A 24,096-nucleotide genomic window follows, 5' to 3' on the forward strand; every position below is an offset into this window, starting at 1 on the left:
GCATAGACTAGAAGTTGAAGAAAATAGAAAATATATTGAACTGAGTGAGCATGTTGCATACTAAAACTTGTGGGATGTAACCAAAGGTGTATTTAGAGGAAAATTTTATAGCTGTTAGAAGATTTTAAGATTGAAGAGCAATGATAAAAGTACCCCTCCCAACAAATTGGAAAAAGATATAAAGGAAGTATAAACCAAAGGAAAGTATAAAGAAATAATAAAGATAAAAGAGGAAATTAAATAAGAGTGAAAACAAATATGCCATGGAGGAAGATCAACAAAGTCAAAAGTAATATACTGAAATGATGAATTTTAAGACCCCTCAGAGGGGTGCCTGGGTGGCTCAGTCAGTTAGTTAAGCGTCCTACTTCAGCTCAGGTGGTGATCTCGCGGTTCATGGGTTTGAGCCCTGCATCAGGCTCTGTGTTGACAGTTCAGAGCCTGAAGCCTGCTTCAGATTCCGTGTCTCCCTCTCTCTGCTCCTCCCCCGCTTGCACTCTGTCTCGCTGAAAAATAAATAAAAACATTAAAAATGTTTTAAAAAAACCCTCAGAAATTCATCCAAGGGAGTGACAGAAAAAGAGAGGGATATAAATAATCAGAATTCCAGTTTATAAAGAGGACATCACCATGGATCTTACACACATTAAAAAGATAATAGGGTACACTAAACAACTTTATGTCCATAGGTAGACTTATCAAATGATACGAAAAAAAAATTTCAAAACTGACACAGAAGAAATGCAAAATCTGATTCTTATAACTATGAAAAAATTTCAATATGTAATTGAAAGCCTTTCCATAAAGAACATTGTAAGCCACATTGGCTCCAGTGGTAAATTCTGCCAATACTGAAAAAATTAGTATCAGTTTGACATAAATTCTTCTGTGGAGTAGAAAAAGAGACAATTCACAATGCGTTTGAGGGGCCCAAGATCTGTCCAGATCCAGATCTGTCAAGGATATTATTAGAAGTGGAAATTGAAGTGAATTTCACTCATAAACATAGATTCAAAAATTTTAAACACATATTATCAAATGAAATCCAGCAAGATACACAAAAGGATAATATAGAACCAAGTGGAGTTTTTTCCTGGTGTGTGTTACATCTAATCATCAATTGATTTAATTCATCTATAAACAAAACAAGAAAAAAAAACTTATGGTGATCTCACTAAAAGTATAAAAATCAGTTGATAAAATTACATAACCATTCATGTTAAAAAAAAGTCCTTAGCAAATTAATTGTAGAGGGCATTTACAAAAACCTATAGTTAATATTATACTTAATGGAAGTAGGCTGAATGCTTTCCCCTAAGGCATCTCCTAAGGGAGTTTTCCTCAGAGTTTTTTATTATGAATGTAGGCATGTGAGGACATCCAAATGGACTGACTGTAAACATAAGAAAAGATTTTTCACTTATTATCAGGGAATTAAAATGAAAACCACAGTCAGATACCCCTATGCATTCATCAGAATGACTATAATGAAACAGACTGATAATACAAGTATTAGAGATACTGTGCATGGGGGAAAGTCCCATTTACAGGTGGTGGTTACATAAATTAGTACATCTGCTTTAGCAAGCTGTTTGGCAGTATCTGCTGAGGTTATACATGTGTAGTTTATAAGCCTGTGTTTTCACTCTCAAAATGCATATACACATACCAAAAGTTTTGTGCGTAAATGTTAACAATGGTTAAAAACTAGAAATAACTGTAATGTCTATCAGTAGTGCAGTGGGTGAATAAATTGTATGTAAATACTTTACAGCCAATCAAAAGACAGGGTATCAGAATGGATAAAAAATCAAGGTCCATCTATATCCTACTTAAAAGAGACTCACTTTAGACCTAAAGACACCTACAGATTTAAAGTGAGGGGATGGAGAGCCATTTATCATGCTACATGTTAATGGATGTCAAAAGAAAGCTGGAGTAGCCATATTTATATCAAACTAGATTTTAAAACAAAGACCGTAACAGATGGAGAAGGGCATTATATCATAATTATGGGGTGCCTCCATCAGGAAGATCTAACAGTTGTAAATATTTATGTCCCCAACTAGGAATCATCCAGGTATTTACATCAATTAGTAACAAAAGTAAACAAACTTACTGATAATACCATTAAAGTAGGAGACTTTAAAACCCCACTTACAACAACGGACAGATCATCTAAGCAAAAATAAACAAGGAAACAATGGCTTTGATGACACACTGGACCAGATGGACTTAACAGATATACTGAGAACATTTCATCCTAAAGCAGCAAAATACACATTCTTATCAAGTGCACATGGAACATTCTCCAGAAAAGATCACATACTCGGTCACAAATCAGCCCTCCGCAGGTACAAAAAGATTGAGATTATACCATGCATATTTTCAGATCACAACACTATGAAACTTGAAGTCAACCCCAAGAAAAGATTTGGAAAGCCCTCAATATATGGAGGTTAGATAACATCCTACTAAAAATGAATGGGTTAACCAGGAAATTAAATAATTTTTTTTAATGTTTATTTTTGAGAGAGTGAGAGAGAGAGCACAAGCAGGGGAGTGGCAGAGACCGAGGGAGACACAGAATCCAAAGTAGGCTCCAGGCTCTGAGCTGTCAGCACAGAGCCTGACGCAGGGCTTAAACCCACAAACCATGAGGTCATGACCTGAGCCGAAGTCGGATGCTTAACTGACTGAGCCATCTAGGCACCCCTGTATGGTTCTATTTATATTTGTAAACATATGAGTCTTAACAGTGGTATGAAAAGTTAGGAAAATGGTTAAATTTGGCAAGGGCGTCTGAATTGTAATTGGGAAGAGGAGATGGGAAGGATTTTGGACTGCTATTAATGTGTGTAAGAATCCATATGTTCCTGTTAGGTAGCGTGCTTGTTAACCAAAAGAGAAGAAACAGAATCATACAACTCCTTGGGGGTGACCTTCATTTAGCAATTACTTCCTTGTGAAATTATTAATTAAAAGGAAATAATAAATTATCTTTTCAGATTTGCATGTCATCTTTGCACATGTGCCATGCTAATCTTCTCTGTATCATTCGAATTTTAGTATATGTGCTGCTGAAGTGAGCATAAGCATATGCCTTTCCCAATTAGCATAACTATCACTTATGCACTACCATTCTTCTTTACAGGTTAATAATAATAATAATAATAATAATAATAATACCCAAAGAATGATAAAAATCACAAAATCACCAATTTGCAAAACCACCATATTTGCAGAGAAGTGTGTGAATGTTATCGGTGTATTTCCTTGGTGCCTAAATACTGCTGTGTAGAAACTTATTCGGGGGCCTCATTTTGAAAAACAGTTTAAAAGCAAATATTTCCCAGTATAGAGAAAAAGTTAAAACCAATAGGGGCTTAATGACATCGTTTTAGTTGCTCAAGGCCTGCGCTTTGACTTTTTTAAGTCTTGAAATTTGAAACTTTTTTTTTTAACGTATTGTAGGAGTTCCCTCCCCCCCCCCAACTCCACCAAGGGTTTTATTTTACCAAAGTACATTGTGTATGAATTCCATATGATATCAGTGATCACTGTAGGTGATGGTTTTTTTCTTTTCCCAGACATTGCTTCATTAAATTCATTGTTGATAATCCAACAAATACTCAGTTCTTTTTGATGATTTAGGGTAATGTGGGAGAAATTAGGCTTCTTCGTTTTGCATTTTTCCTTAGTGCAGTCCACAGATAAGGTGGCTAAAACAAATTCAGCCCTAAATTTTCACCTGAGTGGTATTACAAATAGCATTCTAACAAAAAAATTTGGTTACATGTATGTTTTAATGAAAACAGACATAGCCTGTATGAAGGTTTTATACCACCAAAATTAAACATTCTTCTATTGTGTAGATTACCAGTTTAAAAAAGAAAAGTTTAGAAAGTTCTTTTAAGCCTGGCAAAAGCTTTCCAGTCTTTATTATATACCAATTATTTTCTGCGAGATGAATAAATTATGAATTTATTTCCTAGGAGGAGTATAGAACTGAAGGTATCAGCTGGCACAATATAGATTATATTGATAATACCTGTTGCATCAATCTTATTAGCAAGAAACCAACAGGACTACTCCATCTTTTGGATGAAGAAAGCAAGTAAGTATGATTCTTTCAGTTTTGCTGTTGGCCATTTGGTATTTTCATGTCTTTTTATTAACTGTGAAGTTTTCTTCTTACATAATGAAATAATGTGCCAAAGTTTCCCTTGTATGCATTTTATTATGTGTGTGTGTTTCTAGGAAAATTGGATGCACTTCAGCATTGAATGCATTCTTTCCTTGAGTTTTTCCAGATTTCTTCTACTGAGTTTCTTTGACGTTAAATTTGTTAGCATATTTTTTGTTGTTTTCCATGTTCTTCTCTTCCTGAATTGGGTTTTATATAAGATATGTTTGTAGTTTTCATGTTTATCAGCAAAGAATATCATGATAGATTAGTGATGTCTGTCACAGCTGTGCAAGTGTAAATAGCAATATAGGCCAAGTATTTGGCATCCTTTTTACCACTGTGTAGTATACCAAACTTATATATAAGCTTCAGAAATAAAACGTCATATAGCATCCTCCACAGTGTTTTCAGTGCTCTATAAGATATTATCTAAAGTAAAATTATCTTATGAGATGGCAAATCTAGAACTGGAGAAACTGAAGTGATGGGGAGTATTTAAGTTTTTTGTCACTCTTCAGTAAAATGTTTAGTAATTAGGTCACCTGATGTCTAGCTTAACATTATACCCATTGAACTAAGATCTAAAATATTGGGAATTCACTATCATAGATGGGATGACTATACATCATCAGGCTTGAATAGGACAATCTGAAGTTTATGCCTGTTCAGTTTAGTTACTAAAGGTGCCTACTTTTACTTACAGACATCCTGGTTTGTATGGTAGGTTGTAGGTTACGCTACTAATATGCCATAAACATTCAGAATTGCTATCTACCAATCTCATGGTCTTTAGATTGAGCCTGTGTCAGCCTCCAGGCTGAGCGTGTAACTTGTTAGGGATTCTCTATCCTCCTCTCTCTGCCTCTCTCCTGCAACTAAGTGTTCTCTCTCTCAAGATAAACATTAAAAAAAAAAAAAAAAAAAAGAATTGATACCCAAAAATATAAAGTAATACAGCAGATTGCAAAATAAATTGAAAAGGAGAATGTTTCCAGTTACATCTTCCTACTTTATCACTAGTTTGTTTCCATTAATTTAAATGAATTAAAATACAATTAACACAAAAATATTTTATATCCAAAGTTGCGTAAAAGTTTTTTGTATTGCTCTGTATGTCCTGAAACATATACTATCTTTTATAAAATTGTAAGGTCAGTGGTTCTTAGCTGTGCTGACATACCTTACCTCTGGTGTATTTTATTTTGGAAAGCTTCATAGGTGAGTATGATATTCGGTGTTGAGAACTACTGTGGTTGATGTTAAAATGCAGTTCTTTTTTTGAGGTATTTTATGATAACAAAAAGAACAAAGTGTAAGCAATTCTAGAAAAAGATTATACAGGTATCAAATGATGGATTTGAGATTCAGATACTCCAGGTATTTCTAACTAATTAGCTTGTGCTTTTAAGTATTGTCCTATAAAGCTTCTTCATAATGCTCAGGCTGTAGAGTCAGAATTTCAAGGTTGCATTCCATCTCTATTAACTGCCTTTGGCAAATCTCTGAATGTTCTTGGTCATTGTTTTCTTTTCATGTGAAAAGCAGATGATGATGAGAAATGATAATGCTTTGTGCTATATATCTTAAGGTGGTTGTAAGTAGCAGTTGAGATAGTGGATAATTAAAACATGGGAGAAAAGGGTTGTTGCCTGGCCTATCATTCTTTACTCATTTTGAGTTCATATCTTACTTTACAAAGACTGTATTTTCCTGGTCAGTTGCTACCTCCCATAGATATAAATATTACCCAATAAGAGACTGTCAACTCTTTGCCATTACTCAAAAGTTCCTGGGTGTAAGCCATGTGGCCAGAAATTACAGAGAGACGGATTTTGGCTCAATGTAAGGAAGAACTTACTAGTCAGTAGAGCTGATTAGCAGCTGCTTTATAAAGTAATAAAATTTCCCCAAATCATAATTATTTTGCATCATCTGTAGTTGGGAGACTGGACTGAATAACCTCTTAATTGTCCCTTCAGCTATACTTCTATATTCAGTCCTCCACAAAATTTTTTTATAAACCCTAGTATAATTTTCTTCATTTCTATATCAGTCCTGTTGTTCTTACCTCCTTTTGTAAATGGACCAACTTTGTCTCTATGCGTTAACATCCCAGAAGATGCAAAGGCATGAAATGTTTTCTCTCTGCCAAAATGGGTTGAAAACAGTCACATTTAAGAAGAGCTATTTGGGGACCACTTTATAGAGTAGTTTTCTTCTAAGAACTGTTTTGTTCTATAGGTAGCGTATAACTTGAAATCTATCCTTAGTGGTGTTTCTCCTTCATTCAGTGTTATTTTACTGCTTTAGGTGAATGGGTTTGAAGTCAGAAGTCTTGTTTAATTTTGTCTTGCTATCTCTGGGCTGTTTGACCTGGGCAAGTTATTTAAGCTTGATTGTAAAGGATGCAGTGCGAAGTTTAGAAAGAAGGAGTAGAATAAGCAAAGTTAGGTATGAGCAGGATGTTAGGAGTGTTACCAGTCTTTCCTACAGTATTCAAAGTGTGATCTGTTGATGGCAGGACTCGCAGCACCTTGAAGCTTGTTAGAAATGCAGAATCTGAGACTTCGACCCCAGACTCTTTTAACAAAATGAAGTTAAGATCAGAGCATTCATTTAGGACAGCATTTCATTAGTCTTGCCTGCCCATAAGAATTACCTGGAGAACTTGGAAGTAGTACTGATCATCACCACCCTAGGCTCAGTTCAGTAGAATCACAGGAATGGGGTCTAGGCCTTGGTATTTTTGCAAGCTAAAGACACAGAGAGGCACTAAGGCTATCCTGGCAGATAGCCTTTGGGGAACACTAGATGGAAGAGCTTTGACATGCACAATAATGTATGATATTTATCTCTGTTCCAAGCTCTTTTGCTTGATATTGTAGTGTGTATCCATAGGTGTGTATTGAATGCAGGAAATATGGAGAGCTTCCCTTTCTATCTTTCCTTGTTTGGAATAAAAACTGTTTTCATGTATGTTTTCCTTTGAAAAATTTTTTTCTCCATTTAAAAGTAGGAAAAAAATCATAAGCTTTTTGATTACCCAGGGGATTATCCAGAGACCATGAGGTGTGAGTATCCTTTCTGAAGAAAAGCATCCTGTGCTGTGGATAGTGAAGCATTAAGTTTGCAGAGTTTGAGTTTGTCTAGGGTTAGGAGCTTGGATTCTGTCTCTTTGCCTTGGTGATCCATAAATTTTCCTGAGTAGGGGAGGCACATGATTAAAGCAGTATTCTAGGAAAATTTGTTATTTTGGTTTGGTGACTTGAAACAAAGTTTAAAGTCACTGACACTTGTAGAGGCTGTTGCTGTACTCTCTGAAATTGTAAGAGTTATAGTTCATTCTAGAATGGCTTTAGAGTTCTAGAATGGACAGGAAGAGGTGGATGGTGGAGATGTTTTGAGGAAGGGTTGGTATTGAATGCAAAAGCAGGCCTAGGTGGATAGAAAAATGGCAGTGTTGGCAACTTAAGAAATGAGGTGACATTTGTGTCCTTCCTATAGGATGCCAAGCTAGTGTTAGATGTTTTTACTAGTTTTATTTGATTCTGCTAACACTGTGATACCTCATTGTACTCATATGTGGAAGCTAGCTGGTTCTTGAAGCTTACTGAAGGTCACTGACAGAACTGGTAATCTAAACAATGACTAACACCAAAGGCCATTCTCCTTCTTCATTTTAATACATTTACATAATTATTTTCATTATAATTTTGGAATCATTTTTACACATTAGATTTTGTATTCATCATCTTTACAACCTCATGTCACATTATTTCTCATTACTTCAGCTACTATTAAATGAAACTACTCTCTGAAAGATACTTGCTTTTTCCGTTTTGTCAGTGATATTTCCTTTATTAAGAAACTCCACCTTGGGGCTCCTGGGTGGCGCAGTCGGTTAAGCGTCCGACTTCAGCCAGGTCACGATCTTGTGGTCCGTGAGTTCGAGCCCCGCGTCGGGCTCTGGGCTGATGGCTCAGAGCCTGGAGCCTGCTTCTGATTCTGTGTCTCCCTCTCTCTCTGCCCCTCCCCCGTTCATGCTCTGTCTCTGTCTGTCCCCCCCCCCAAAAATAAGTAAATGTTGATAAGATATACTCAAATATGGAAAAAAAAAAAAAAAAGTAAAAAAAAGAAACTCCACCTTTAACATTTAGCTCATAATTGCCTCCTGTATCTTCGTTAAACCTTTCCATTATTTCCAACCACTAGTGTTTTTTTCCTCTTCTGAACTTTTATATTCTTGTATTTGCCATCATGTATTTATTTCTTTTTCTTTTTTTTTTTAAATTTAATGTTTATTTTTGAAAGAAGAGAGAGAGAGAGTACGAGTGAGGGAGAGGCAGAGAGAGAGAGGGAGACACAGAATTTGAAGCAGGCTCCAGGCTCTGAACTGTCAGCACAGAGCCTGACGCAGGGCTTGAACTCACAAACTCACGAACTCATGAACCGCAAGATCATGACCTGAGCCAAAGTCAGACGCTTAACCGACTGAGCCACCCAGGTGCCCCTATCATGTAATTATTTTTAATAGGTATCATTTGAATGATCCCTAGATATGAAATGCTCATCAGTGAGTATAAACCCATTGATGTGTATTTGAAATAATAATAGATATAGTATAAAATTATATAGTAACTGGTATAGGTATGAAAATTGCTACTTAATTTATATATCAAGAAATAGGAAAACAGAAAATGACTTACGGATTTAAAGGATCTATCAAAACTGGGAGATCATTTTGTTTTTGGAAGTTCTTGGCCCCAAACAGTGGATCATTTGAGTTTTATTTGGTGAGTTTAATGGTAGTGTCACACAATGCAACCTAAGCTAAAAGTTTAAAGACTTGAGTTTATTTCTCAGTTCTGCTACTTGCCAAGTGTGAGTTTGGGCAAATCATGAATTTTGATCCCTCATCTATAAAACATCAATCCTTGTTACATTCACTTTTTAGCTTGTTATAAGAATCAGATTAGAGAATATAATTTGCTCTTTGTAATTTGCTAAATGTGTTAGATGGCAATGTAATTATAAGGGTTTTTTTTTTTTAAGATTATTAACTGTTGCATCTTTCTTTAGTATTTTTGCTTTTGTTTTTAATTCAGCTTTCCACAGGCTACAAATCAAACATTGCTAGATAAATTTAAGCATCAACATGAAGAGAATTCTTACATTGAATTTCCAGCTGTGATGGAGCCCGCTTTCATTATAAAGCATTATGCCGGGAAAGTAAAATATGGGGTAAAGGTCAGTAAATTTCTCATTAAAATGCCTTCAGGGTAAAAGTGTGTTTACTGTATTATCATTCCTGTCACACTGCTTTCTTTGTAGTTTATGGAAGCTCTTGATACAATTAGAGACATTTTGTAAGAATACTACTAACCCTCGTATCCTACCTTGCAATATATTACTGTCTTATGTGATATTTTTCTTGGCTTCTTCCTATAGATAAATTTGATATCAGTCCCTTCAAATAGTTTTTTGAGTATAAAAGAATAGGTAGCATAAATATCTCTTAAACCCACTATTTCATTAAGTGGTTTGATGAATTTTTCTCTTCCCTACATCCATGAAGCTTGACAGAAGATTTTGTCTTCATGCACCATTAGGTATTTGTGAGTTTGCATTCCTAATGCATATATTGAAACTCTTAACTCCTGCAGAGGGGAACCTTCATAATTGTGTCCATTTCCTGTTTGTAATTAGTGAGCCCATTACCCTTCAACCACTTGATGTTTAAGCCTACCATTTAAGATAATTTCCCAGGCAAGGCAGTGATGTTTTGGAGAAAAGTGGAGCAATAAGCTTTCTCTTGGGTCTTGAGATTAGAGTCACAACTGAGATCACTCATTCATTCATCAATGATTCACTTATTTAGGAAGTGTTTGTTAAATACAGGCTATGTGTCAGACACTGTCCCTGGTGTTTGGAATGGCTTAGTAATAAACTAGACAGTTATTGGCTCAGTGTGTGTGTGTGTGTGTGTGTGTGTGTGTGTGTGTGTGTGTTTGTGTGTAATATAGATAAATGGGTATTGCTATAAATAAATGAATGAGTTCTATGAGAGATAGTAGTCATATAGTGGATTTTGAATTTGGAGATCCATGAATACCTCTCTGAAAACTTAAATATTGAGAGTTAACCTGAAACAAGCATTACCTTGGTGAGGAGTTGAGATGATGAATATTCTAGGATATGAGGTGGGAAAGAATTAGTATGTTAAAATAATTGAAAACAGGCTAGTGTTACTAGATTTTGGTAAGCAAGGGAGATAGTGGCATGAAATGAATTTAGAGAATGGACAGCAAGTTAATTCATAGCTTTTAGGACAAGTTAAAGGTGTTTGTTTTTTGTTGAACTTATTATGGGGAGCAATAAAAAGATTTTAAACAGGATGTGATTCGTGTTTTTTAAAGATTGCTTTGATTCCTTTGAGGAGAAGGAATAGCAGAGGATGAGAGAGGAAGCTGGGAGATCAGTTAGGAGCTTTTTTAAATAGTTGAGGTGAAATGTTAAGGTAAACTGAACCACCAGGGTGACAGTAGAGATGTAGGGGATCTAGATGATTAAGAAAAAATTTTGGAGGTGTAATCAGTAAAACCTGATTGATTTATTCTAACCTATCAGGTTGAAAGTAAGTGACTTCTGACTGTAACTGATGGGTGAATTTGAGGTGCTGTTTCCTGAGATGGAAAAGACAGGAAGGAACAGATTTTAGAACAAACATAAAGAATAACAGAATAGGGGTGCCTGGGTGGCTCAGTTGGTTAAGCACCTGACTTCGGCTTAGGTTATGATCTCACAGTTCGTGAGTTCAAGTGCTGCGTGGGGCTCTGTGGTGACAGCTCAGAGCCTGGAACCTACTTGGGATTCTGTGTCTCCCTCTCTCTCTGTCCCTCCCCTGCTCACACTCTGTCTCTAAAAATAAATAAATATTGAAAAAAAAGGAGTAACAGAATTGAGTGGTGGCTACCAGGGCTGGGGATGGAGGGATTGAGATGTTGGACAAAGGATACAGACTTGTAGTTAGAAGATGAATAAGTTCTGGAGCCCTGATGCACAGCATTGCAATTATAATTAACATTGTAATAATAGCATTGTCTTCAAAGTTGTTAAGAGACTAGATTTTAGATGGTCTCACCATAGAAAAGAAATGATAAATTAAATGACCTGATGGAAGTGTTCAGTAATGCTATAGCGGTAATCATACTGCAGTGTATAAATGTATCAAATTAACATATTATATACCTTAAACATTACATGTCAGTTTTATCTTATGTAAAAAAAAGATTTTAAAAATACAGTTTAGAACAAAAACCAGAAATCTTGAGCTATATATAGTGAGGTACATAAAATACATAAATCTAAAGTGTACAGATTTCTATCAGGCCCCTCCCCAGCTCATTCTCCCCCACTTAGAGGTAGCCACTATCCTCATTTTTTATCCTTTGTTTTACTTGTTATTAAATTTCAGATAAATGGAATTATATATACACTTGTATGGATTGTTCATCCATATTATCAGATAGGTTGAAATTAAAAGTATGGAAAAATATATACCACACAAACCCTAACTAAAAGAAAGCTGATGTATAATTATGTTATTATCAAAGTAGACTTTAAAGCAAGAAGTATTACTAAAGATAAAGAGGCACATTTCATAACAATAAAAGGGGCCAGTTTGACAGGAAGACACAGTCATCAAAAGTTGCATGTACCTAATGATTTGATTCAGTACATAAAAAGCAAAGTGAGAACAAAAGTAGAACTAGAAAAATCCATCTGGCTGTAGATTTTTATACATATCTCTTAGTAACAGAATAAGCAGACACAAAATCAGTAAAAACAGAAAAATTGAAAAGCATTGTTAAAAACTGACCTGCTTGGTATATTATAAGGATAAGTAGGCAGTCTTTGGGTGTTCAGAAATTAAGCACAGTCCTTCTATGTAACCCATGAGTCAAAAAAGAAATTACAATATAATACTAAGTTCAAACTGAGCATGAATGAAAATACAACATATCAAAATTTGCAGATTTGATAGTAATTGGTAGGATGCATTTAAAGCAGTGATTTATAACTTTAATGCATATATTAGGAAGAATGGTTGAAAGTAATTAACGTTCTGTTTCAAGAAACTAAAAAAAGAACAGGAAATTAACCCTACTCCTCCAAATTAGAAGGAAATAATAAAGGGAAGATCAGAAATCAATGCAGTAGAGAACAAACATACAAGAGGGAAATTACCAAAGCCAAAAATTAGTTTCTTAAAAAGATAACAGAAAATAATTTAAGTAAAAGGTAATAGAAAATAACTGATAACAGAAAAATATTTAAAAATTACAAATATCAGAAAAAAAGAGGACTTAACTACATACTCAACAGATATTAAAAATATCTGAACATATTTTGCCAATAAACTTGTTAACATGAAAATGGAAAATTCCGTGGAAAACACACATCATCAAAACTGACACTAAAAATACAGGCAAACCCGGGATTCCCACTTCTGTTAACAATTTAAATCAGTAGTTTAAATCTTTCCCACAAAGGAAATTCCAGGCCCACATGATTTTACTGGTGAATGCTTACAAACATTTAAGTAATACTAGTCTTGCTCATTCTCTTTCAAGTTTGAGATCCCTTTAAGATGTATAAGTGGATCTCAAACAAGAAAGATCTGAGGTAGAAATACAGATTTGGGCCTCATCATATAGATAGTGTTTAAGGTCATTATTATGGTTGAGATCAATCACCTTACATCAGATAAGAATTTCAAAAATGGAACCAGCAGTAGGGACTGAGAATGCACAGCACAAAAGGTAAGTAGTAAATCACAAGATGTGTTGTTATAGAAACCAAGAAGAAAATGTCAAGAATGATATGATCAGTTTGTGAATTGTACTTAGAAATCTGGAACTCTGAAGACATATGAGACCATTGCATTTGGAAAATGAAGGTCTCCCATCAATATTTAACAGTCATCATGGAAAAGATTTCTAGAATTTTATGTCGTACCATATAGTTATTAATAGGTTGGGATGGTCTTTGGTATAGAACAGACTAGTGTTTCAGTTCCTGTAGTTTGACCTTCTTTATCTATTTACTTATCAGTAAAGTGTGGTTTATAATTATTCTGTGTTATTAAGTACTTGTTAGAATTGAATAAGTTATGTATAGTCCTTAACTTAGTGCCTGGCATCTTGTCTCCCATTGTAGGTATTAGCTGCTGCTGGTGGTGGTGGTGATTTGAATTTGTAAATTCTAACTCAGTTTTACTAACTTTTATAATACATACTTTTGCTTAAAAGATGGTTAGGGGAAAGCCAAGGACCAAGATTTCTGGCTTGTTTTCCCTCTTCTATTCTCAAGAGAACAAAGAACAGGAAAAGAAACCCCTAAAAGTTAATAGGATGAGTCCAAACTGCCTTCTAGAAAACATCATACTAGGCGTGCTCCTCGTAGAAGTCTGAGTTAGAGCTGTTCTGTGAAGTTGCACCAACTCCAGGTGATTTACTCACCAAGTTTTAATCCTTTAATCTGGGTGTTTTGGACTATACATATCGGTCTAGAACCTTCTTCCATGAGTATAAGCTTTTTGTCCTCTTTATCTTTGTGTGGAGTGTTTTAACCCATTTTCTTCTGATATTCCCTCCGACCTCTATTGGCAGGTGGTTTTTACTGCCTGTTTATGCTCTTTAGGTAATACTATCCTGCTTTAAAAAACTCTGGATAATGATATCCATATGTATTTTCTGAAGTCTGTATAGGATTCGTAGATGCATATATTCATCTGCCTACTTGATGTCTGTATGCAGACATAGTACAGTGGTTATGAGTGGTTGTCTTTGAATCCCTGTTCTACTTATTGTGTGATAGGGACCAAGATAGTTAACCTCTCTGTGACTGAGATTCTTCATCTATAAAATAGGAATAATAGTAATATTCTCTATCTTAAGGAGTTGTTAGGTAGATGAAATGAGCTTAAATGAGATAGCACATGTAAAATGCTCAGAGGAGTGCCGTGTACATAATAACCATTCAATAAATGTTACTTACTGCTATCTTTATCCTCACCATCTCAGACTTCACTTGTACAAAACTAATCTCTTGGTCTCGTTTCCTTTCCCTAAACTTTCTCTTTTCTCTGTGCTTATCCATATCAATATGACACCTCTCTCCACCTAGTTACTTAAACCCAAAATATAGGTGTTACGCTTATTCCCTCATTTTCTCACTGGGGCCTAATCCCCCAGCAAATTACCAGCCTTACTTCCAAAACATATCCCAAATGCAATAACTATTTTCTCTTTACAGTATTACCACCAATGTAGTCTAAAGTCACAATTAGCTCTTACCTGGAATATTGTAGTAGCTGTTCTCCTTTTTTTAATTCTTTGCACAAATTCATTCCCTCTGCAACATCCAGTGTTGTTTATAAAACAACATTTAGCTTATGTCATTAGCCTTCCATTGGCTTTCCTTTACACTTGAATAAAACCCAAACTCTCAACTCAGGCTTACGTAACCTATTTATTTCCCAAATCTTCCACCACTCTCACCCTTGCCCAGAATGCTCCAGCCCCTGGTTTTACTGCTTATCTCCTAACTTGTCCAGTTCATCACCACCTATGGGTAGTAGGTGTTTCCTTTGCTTAGAACACTGTTCCTTGTCTTATGTCTGCCTCCTTTTTATTGTTCAACTCTCTGGTCATTTTATATAATACCCCTTCAGAGAGGCTCAATGTTTAACAAGCTGCAATAAAATAATTGAATATTCACTCTAAATGAAATGTATTATAGAATTCAGTAGTTTTAGGGTTGGATGGGACTTTATAGAAGGTATCTGATCCAGTTAGCTACCTAGAACAGAAATCACTTCTATAGTCCTTATTTAGCCACTTTTCAGACATGTCACCCATTGTCTTCTTGGTTTAATATTTTTTTCAGAAATAACATTGGTACTTTTTTCATGTAGGATTTCCGGGAAAAAAATACAGATCATATGCGCCCTGACATTGTAGCTCTTCTAAGAAGTAGCAAGAATGCATTTATCTCTGGGATGATTGGAATTGATCCTGTAGCGGTTTTCCGATGGGCAGTTCTCAGAGCTTTTTTCAGAGCCATGGTTGCTTTCAGGGAAGCTGGGAAAAGACACGTGCAGAGAAAAACCGGTAAGCAGTAGATATTAGTATTCTACCATATTTCATCTTTTAATTTTTTACCTTTTTAAAATAGAGATATCATAATTTTGTTCTCTTCTGTTTTCTTACCATATCCTAACATCATTTTCAGATCTTATTAGTTCTAGTGAACTTTATATGATTAAGTGGATATATGGTGTTTGTGTGTATATATGTGTTGGTACATTTTTATTAATAAATCCTGAGAGGAGTAATGTATGTAAGACACCTGGTATTTAATAGGCATTTAGTAAAACATTGGTAAAATTTTTAAACAAAAAAACAAAATGATACTTACCATTATTTATATAGAATTAAATATTGATACCTTTTTCTATTTTCTTCTTAGGCCATAGTTTTTACTCCAAATGAAACATAATTTAATGTGAAAGAATAAATCAGGAGATAGGAAAATTGGGATAGAGGTAGGGTAGTCTAGTTAGAGATAACCTGGCTTCAGTAATCAGTCAAGTGTCATTTCTTCTCTTGAAGAAGGTTTTGTGACTATTTGAAGAAGTTTTTCTTCAAAATATTGCCTTCAAAATTGTGGGGTAAAGTCAGATAATAATGATACATATAAAATACCTGTTTACAAATGTTAAATTTCTTTTCTTCCCACTCTTTAGTTCATTGAATTTTACTTTGAAATTTAGAAATGAATGAAGCAGGATACTTTTTCTGTGTCTTTTCCCCTTAAATCATAAAATGCCATATTTCACATTCTGTGGGAGGACATCTTCATAAGCACTTGCCACTTAATGGAAACCACACTGTTGCTTGCTGTAGCTCTAGCCTTAGATAGACCATTGCTGCATAGTGAGGATTTTCTAATATATATGTAGTGATTTAAAATAAGTTTTTCTGCCCAGAGAAGCTTCAGTAGAAGTTCTCTAGGACACATCTGTGCTTTCAGGACCCCCAGACTTACATATATGGCTTTTTGGTATGTGTACTAGCAGTAAAACTTTTAGGTTCAGCTTTTATATATTTCAGGTGAATACACATATTTGGGAGATTGTATTTCTAAAATGAGAGAAAAATGCTAATTGAGCTTAGCTTCTGTTTTTCAAATTATAATACGTGCAAACTGGCCTTTGTAGGTAGAGAAATACAGTTTTTTGGAAAATAAAAGGAATATCTTAAACCTGCTTTGTCTTTTACAAAATTATTTCTAAGAGGCTCTCTTTGAAAAACGCTTTAAGGAAAGATTTTTTTTCCTTTAAGATATGTTCTTATTTATTACAATGGATTTATTAATTTTGAAAATTTAAAAAATTGGTAAGTATCCTGCTAAGGTATAACTAAGTGAAGAAACTTTTCTTGTATTTACTATTGAAAATACTGCTTTCTGTAAACATTATTCACATTGTTTGTATGTTCCTTTGGCATTTAAAATATTATTTATGAAAGCTGATTGTAGGTTTATTATTATCAATTTGTACAAAGATATGTAATGTTATTAATGATCAGCAAAATGATACTGTGTTATTTCTACTTTGATCATTTCTAAATTCTTCTTGTTTTTTAATCTATTTTTCCTTTCTGGCCAGCACAGAGCTTCCATATAATAAACTTTTTGAAAGCTCTTTTATTTTGGGATATAACATGCATGCATACCGAAAAGTGTGCCCCCCAAAATGTATAGCTCAATGAATTATCACAAAGTGAAAACACCCCTGGAACTACCACCTAGATTAAGAAGTAGAATATTACCAACAACCCAGAAATTGCATTCGATTAACTTCTTAAATTTCATTTTTTCTCAAGAAAAAGAAATTCCATAGTTCATTTGTATTTTGAGGCAATGATGGAACAGACTTGTTACAGGAAATAATTGTATTACAGTATATTAGTGTCAGTGCAAATATTCAGCTTTTTTGCTCCTTCCACATCTCTCACCATTTACTGTTCTCTGATGGGTTTAGGATAAAAGGATGCCATTAAATTAGAACATTGTAGCATTGCAAAATGAAAACTATTGGAATAACTGAAAATGGATTAGTAGTAGATTCAGAACTTTTATAATGACCATAAATAGTGTGCAGACATGTGAAAATGAAATAGGAATTAGAGATTATTTAAGTAGAAGTGGAATATATGGATGGCAGAAGGTAATCAAGTTCAGATTCTGAATAAGAGGTCAAAGATAATAATACTTTAATGAAGAAAGAAGATGTAGACTGCAGAAGTACAATATATTTTTCACTTCCTTTGAGAGTATCTGTATAAAAAAGTTTTAGTGGCTCTTAGCTAAACTGGCAACAGTTTAACTTGATTGCCAACAATAGTTGATGGTAAACTAAAAAATTTTGGATTTTCTTATGGAAATCCCTGACATTCTTTTTCATCATCAAGCAAACCAAACACAAATGAGAATATTAAATTAAAATCTGCTTTTTGACTATTGTATACAGACTTCCAAATTAAAGGACACAGTGCTATTTGTTTAATACTTTTAAATAAAAACTAATTCAATTTATTCTTTTCAAGGATAAATTTGTTAAAATTGTGTAATGTATATTATGGTAATCAGGAAACCATAAAATGTCCTTAATGGAGTCATGTAAGTAGGCCATCTGAGTAAAGGTACATGTTGGCCCTGAGAAATAGTAATGATTTGTCTGGTCAGCAGTGAGGTATGAGAGAACAGACATTCCAGTAGTGTCATTCACCTTGCCTCTTCCTGAATAAGAAAGATTCTGGAAGAGAGTAGGAGAGATCATAACTTGACCATGAATTATGCTGTATGTAGAAGCGAGTGCAGTGATGTTTTATGTAGCTCTTTTGGAGAATTTTAATCAATCTAAAACAGCTAGACAGAAATGGGGAGTTCAGTTGTGGTATAGGGAAAAGAGGCAAGAACAAGAGAGTTCAAAGTGTCAGTTTTTTCTTCATCTACAGGAGAGAAGCTGAAGTCATTGATATAGTTTTCACAGAGAGCTATAATGGTTTCCACATAACCTGCCCCACATAACCTGTTCCTTTTCCCCACCCACTCAGTGGATTGCATGACTCTAATGTGCTATCATTTCTTTCTAAGTGGGAGAAGGGTAAGGGTTCCATGGACCATCTATTTCCAGAAATGACCAGGTACTAAAACTGATTTTGATATCACCAAGGGTCTAGGATCTCTATGCAGTACTCTGAACACAGTTCTTTCCCAAATTTAAATGTACCCTTAATTTAAGACAATTAAATGGATTTTTATGAACAAAATAAACTCTGAATATTTTTTATAAATCACTTCTGTATCAGGCACTGTAGTATGGTGGTTTAAGAGTAGTGTCTTAGATGGAATGTCAGTGAAATGGTAGAATAGGAACCTCTTCCATAAAAGCAACACAAATACTTGCAGAAAATGTCAGAATAACTTTGTCAGAACTCAGGAAATTTATCAAAGGCCTGTAGTAATCTAGAAAGTGTTTATACAAGAAAAAAGGCTGAATATTGGTAAAGACAATGCACTTTGTAGCCTTTTAATTTACACTGTTTGCATTCTTCCGTCCCCAGCTCCCCATGATAGCCTTGAAAACCAATAGGTCAGAAACACATTGAATATCAGCAGTTTGACAGCCATTACAGGTAGTAGATGGAGGCTGGAGGTCCTTCAAAAGCCCCATTTCCAGAGAATTATATTCAGCATATTAGGTGGTTCCCTGGAAAACCTGACACCCACTTGCTTCTTTAACCTGACTCAGAGCTTGCCCAGTGTGAATAGCCTTTTATGTAGGGGTGATGTCCAAAAATACTCAGAAGTACTTGTTGAATAGTGCAACTCCCTGCTAGTAGTAGATAGCAGTTGGGGCAAAAACTAACTAAAAAACTTAAAAGGAAAAGCTGGGAAATGAGGTCTCCATAGTAATGGCTTTGAAAATGTCCTGTATCTTCATGGAAATCTAGATAGTTGTGTACATACATAGGGCTGTGTACATGCCCAGTCCTATGCATATGCTCAGGAAAGACCCAAGAAGATCCTTCTCTCTCACTTCTATGACCTTCAGGCTCTGTGCAAGCAGGAAGCAAAGGTGAGATCATATAAGACAGTTGTAAACTGCCTAGCAGATTAGCAGGGTGTTGAAGGTGTGCCCCAAAACACATGCACAGTGAACTTTGACAAAGAGGGGGAGGTTTATTGCTTCCAGGCATGTAGAAATATCTGCCTTCAGTAGTTAGCCGAGCACCAAGCAGACTGATGAGAGATTTCTCTGTGGTCATATATGACAAAGAATACAAACTTTATAGAATTGGTTCAGGAAAGTCCCAGATGATAGCAACAGTTACATGAAACATTAAATCCTGGGAAGAAGGGAGAATCTGATTTCCAGAATTGCCGTGTTATATTTTTAAAAATATTTGTGTTCCTACTCTTAAAAGTGTGAAGATATAAAAATATGAAATTTGTTATAAATTTGTTGCAAATTAAATGTTTTAATAAAACTCACAAAAATAATTCCTGTTCCTTGAGTGACATGTAAATGTGAAAAGAAGACCTTAAATTATTAAGTAAATAATTAAAAATATTGTTCAAAAAAATAAAGATGTTTTTCCACTCTCAAAAAAAAATCTGCTGTTCTATACACAATTATGGGATGTGCAAAGAAAAAATATGACTATTTTAAATATGTTCAAAGGCAACCATGTCTGAAGACTAATGCAAATTTTGAGAACAATGTCTGACCAAATATAAAATATTAATTTATATATGTATGAGAAATTCACTAGATTCAGCAACAGATTTGAACAGGCAGAGGCCAGAATCTGTGAACTTGAAGACAGATCAGTTGAGATGATCTGTTCTAAGGAACAGAAAGAAAAAAGAATGAATAAGAATGAAAAGAGCTATGGGACACCAGAAAGTACACTGATTTCTGGTAGTCCAGAAAGATAGAGAAAGGGGCAGTAAACATTTCAAGAAATAATAATGGCCAAAAACTCCTCAAATTTGATGAGGAAACTAATCTATATATCCAAGAGGTTCAAACTACAATGGTGAATTCAAAGAGATCCAAACTTAGATACATCATAATTGAATTGGCCTGAGAGAAAATATTGAGAGCAGCGAGAGAGAAGTAATTCATCATGTACAAAGTATTCTCAGTGAGAGTGACAGTTGATTCATCATCAGGAACCATTGAAGCTAGAGGGCGGTGGCTTGATATATTCAAAGTGCTGAAAGATAAAAGAGAGTCAGTCAAGAATTCTGTATTCAGCAAAATTGCCCTTCAAAGTGATGGTGAAATTAGGACATTCCTGGATAAACAAATCCTGAGCTACTGTTACTATCAGATTTGCCTCACAGGAGATACTACAGTGGGTTCTTCTGGTGGAAATGAAAGGAAACTAGACAGTAACATGAAATACTAAAGAGCACATTAAAGACAACTATAGAGTTAAATAAAAAATATAGTAAAAGTATATTTTTTACATTTTGTAACTCCCCCCCCCCCCGCCCCAATCTGATTTAAAAGACTGGTACAAAGCAATAATTATAAATCTCTGTTGATGGGCATGACATTTAAAGGTGTAAATTTGTATGATAACAGCATAAAGGAGGAGGAAGGGAATGGAACTATATAGGGGAAACATTTTAAAAAATCAATCAATTAATATTTTTGAGAGATAGAGCATGAGCAGGGGAGGCTCAGAGAGAGAAAGACAGAATCCCCAGCAGGCTGACTCAGCATAGAGCCCAGCACAGCGCTCAATTCCACAGCCATGAGATCATGACTTGAGTGGAAACTAAGAGTCAGAAGCTTAACCGACTGAGCCACCCTGGTGCACCCTGGGAAACATTTTTATATACTACTGAAATTAAGTGGTTTTTAATCCAGACTTGATTGTTATAAGATGCTAATTCTATATTCCCTTGGCATTTGTTATGAAAATAACTAAAAAATGATGGTAAAATAAATGACAAAAAAGTAAGAATATACTAGAAAACATCTGTTTAATACAAAAGAAGATAGTAATGAGAGAAGAGGAGTGCAAATAATATGTCGTAAGACATATCTGGAGGGGCACCTGTGTGGCTCAGTAAGTTAAGTGTTTGACTTTGGCTCAGGTCATGATCTTATGGTTCATGAGTTTGAGCCCCGCATCGGGCTCTGTGCTGACAACTCCGAGCCTGGAGCCTGCTTCAGATTCTGTGTCTCCCTCTCTCTCTGGCCCTCCTCAACTCACACTCTGCCTTCCTCTCTCTCAAAAATAAATAAACATTAAAAAAAAGACATATGGAAACTCAACAACACACTTCTAAAAGTTTATTTTTATTTTGAGAGAGAGCACATGAGTTGGGGAGAGGGACAGAGAGAGAAGAATCCCAAGCAAGTTCTGCAGAGCTGGATACAGGGCTCAAACTTACAAACTGTGAAATCATGATCTGAGTTGAAATCAAGAGTCAGACGCTTAACTGACTGAGCCACCCAGGAGCCCCAAAGGAAGAGTTCTTGTTTTCTTTTTTTTCTTTTTCTTTTTAAAGTTTTATTTTGAGATGGGTTGGGGGGGGGGGGCAGAAAGAGAAGGAAGGAGAGAATCCCAACCAGGCTCTGCAGTGTCAGTGTGCCAGTCTCTTTGCCTAAGCATTCTTTCTTCATGTAGCCCATCAAACGTGGTGGGGAGGATTATTGGTAAAGTACAGGCTAGTCTGAACCTAAGCATTCTTTCTTCAAGTAGCCCGTCAAACATGGAGGGGAGAATTATTGGTAATGAGTGAAGAATATTTTTACTGAGGTATTCTTTGACCTAGAAATGATAGATAACTTGATAATATTTGTCTCTTTTTGAAACATTGAACATTTGCAGCTGTGGGCTATCCACAGTGGATGAGATAGTGTGTTATTCGTTTACTCTTTTAATATTGGATGTGAAAATAATTTTCACATCTATTTCATTTTTAAGAGCCTGCTATTTATGTGTTTATTCTTATATAATGTATTGTAAGATTCCATGTCTTCAGCTAAAATGTAGATGCCTTTTCTCTGGATCCAGTTTAAGGAATTATGGTTAGACTAAACCATGCTTTGCCAACTTGTTTGAACTACTCTGCCTCTGTTTAACTTTTTAAATGATCCTGTATTGAGAACTGTTCCTATATAGTATCTCATTCCAAATTATAGAGTAAATATGCACTAATGAAACTTTAGTTCATTGTGTTGCTTACTTTGCCTCTGTTGTTAAACCATTCCCTTTTCTCCCCCCTTTTGTTTTTTAAAGGCAAACCTACACAAATTTGAATATAACGTCTTATCTCTAGAGATGTTCTTTGAGTAAATGATACTCAACACCACCTCCCAAAATTGGCGGTGCCTATTCTCTTTTAAATCCGTCTGTTGCTAATATTAATGGTACTGACATCCCCCAAATCCTCATCATTGCTAGAGTGACTCATGGTTTCAGTAGCACTAATCTGGGGCTTTGGTCCTTATGTGAACATGCTCTCTTCCGTTTCCCACCAGTAGTTGATCCTGTCTCACTTGACTAAGAAGTGGTGGTGAGGTACATTTTCCAACTTTCTTTTCAGATTTATAAATACCAAAGTGCTGCTGGGTTTTCCTGCTCTGTTTTGCTTTTCTTCCTGCTCTTTAAACATTGACACACTTGTTGGAATTCCTACAAGTGTGGTTTATTGCAAGATTTGTGAAAGAATTGTTTAACTTTTGGTAAATTGTTTTGGGTATATTTCTCTTTGGTGTTCCATCATTGTTCCTTGCATTGTTGCCAACTATATGCTAATTATATTTCAGACCTGATAAAAATGGGTCTATTAAAAAAATAGCTAAATCATACAAATTGTTTTGAAATTTCCCTAATATTTTAAATTAGAAATTTTCAGTGTGATGTTATCTCACAACACTTTGAATACTGATAAGGATACTTGGAATATCTAAAAAATACCTTTATGTTTTCCTTTTATTTTTGTGTAATTTCCGCAAATCAATTTAGAAAAATTATTCACATTTAACTCCTATTACTTGATACACTTATATATATTCTTAAGATAGTTGGCAGCATTGTCCTTGAATCTCTATTGGTTTGGGCTTATGTAATCTTTTTCTTTTCTCCATTTTTTGTTTTTCTTTTGCTTCCTAAGGACATGATGATACAGCGCCATGTGCAATTTTGAAAAGTATGGATAGTTTTAGCTTTCTCCAACACCCAGTCCACCAGAGGAGCTTAGAGATTCTGCAGAGGTGCAAGGAAGAGAAGTACAGTAAGGCTGCAAATCCTGATAAACTCTGTGTCATCACATATCTGTTTGGAAATGGAAACCAGGAGCATTTTGCACCAGGGTGGGACATAAATTGCATAGGCAATGTCACCTCCATAATCGTTTGACCAGTCTCAGGATTCTTCCATTGAGACTTAAGTTCTTTCTTTTGAAAAAGTTGATATACCTCTTCTTTGAACTTGGACGACTCTTTGCCTGTGATCCATGAGTTGTTGATTATACTTGGTTATAGACTCTGAATTAGTTTCCACTTTTGTCTTTAAAGTAGCTGAGTGATGGGTAAAAATGAATAATGATTTTTTCCCTGCTAATTTTTAAAAAATGCTTTATTGAAATCTAGTTGAGATAAAATTGCATGCAAAAGCATAGAGTTTGGTAAATTTTGACATATATATGCACTTGTGAAATCATTAACATGATATAGATAATTACTATATCCAACACTACCAAAAGTTTCCTCTGCCTCTTTCCAATTTTTGGCTGATTGTTATGCTTGC

At 35.0% G+C, this 24,096-nt stretch overlaps 1 protein-coding gene and 1 non-coding gene across 8 annotated transcripts in view; one reads left to right on the forward strand and one right to left on the reverse strand.

The window, feature by feature from the left end:
* MYO9A (myosin IXA) overlaps positions 1–24,096 on the forward strand; it is a 273,152-nt gene that overhangs the window by 107,497 nt on the left and 141,559 nt on the right. For 6 of the 7 annotated variants that reach the window (XM_047861621.1, XM_047861624.1, XM_047861627.1 and 3 more), the window contains 4 exons: positions 3,996–4,117; positions 9,295–9,436; positions 15,168–15,363; positions 23,462–23,581. In XM_047861621.1, the coding sequence (XP_047717577.1) occupies positions 3,996–4,117; positions 9,295–9,436; positions 15,168–15,363; positions 23,462–23,581 (580 nt within the window). The remainder of the gene's footprint in view (positions 1–3,995; positions 4,118–9,294; positions 9,437–15,167; positions 15,364–23,461; positions 23,582–24,096) is intronic. The other variant, XM_047861626.1, reaches the window with a different exon arrangement.
* Positions 2,987–3,093, reverse strand: LOC125169159 (U6 spliceosomal RNA). Its single transcript, XR_007153491.1, has one exon. It is a non-coding gene; the product is annotated as a U6 spliceosomal RNA (small nuclear RNA).

This window comes from Prionailurus viverrinus, chromosome B3, assembly GCF_022837055.1.
Source record: "Prionailurus viverrinus isolate Anna chromosome B3, UM_Priviv_1.0, whole genome shotgun sequence".
NCBI lineage: Eukaryota > Metazoa > Chordata > Mammalia > Carnivora > Felidae > Prionailurus > Prionailurus viverrinus.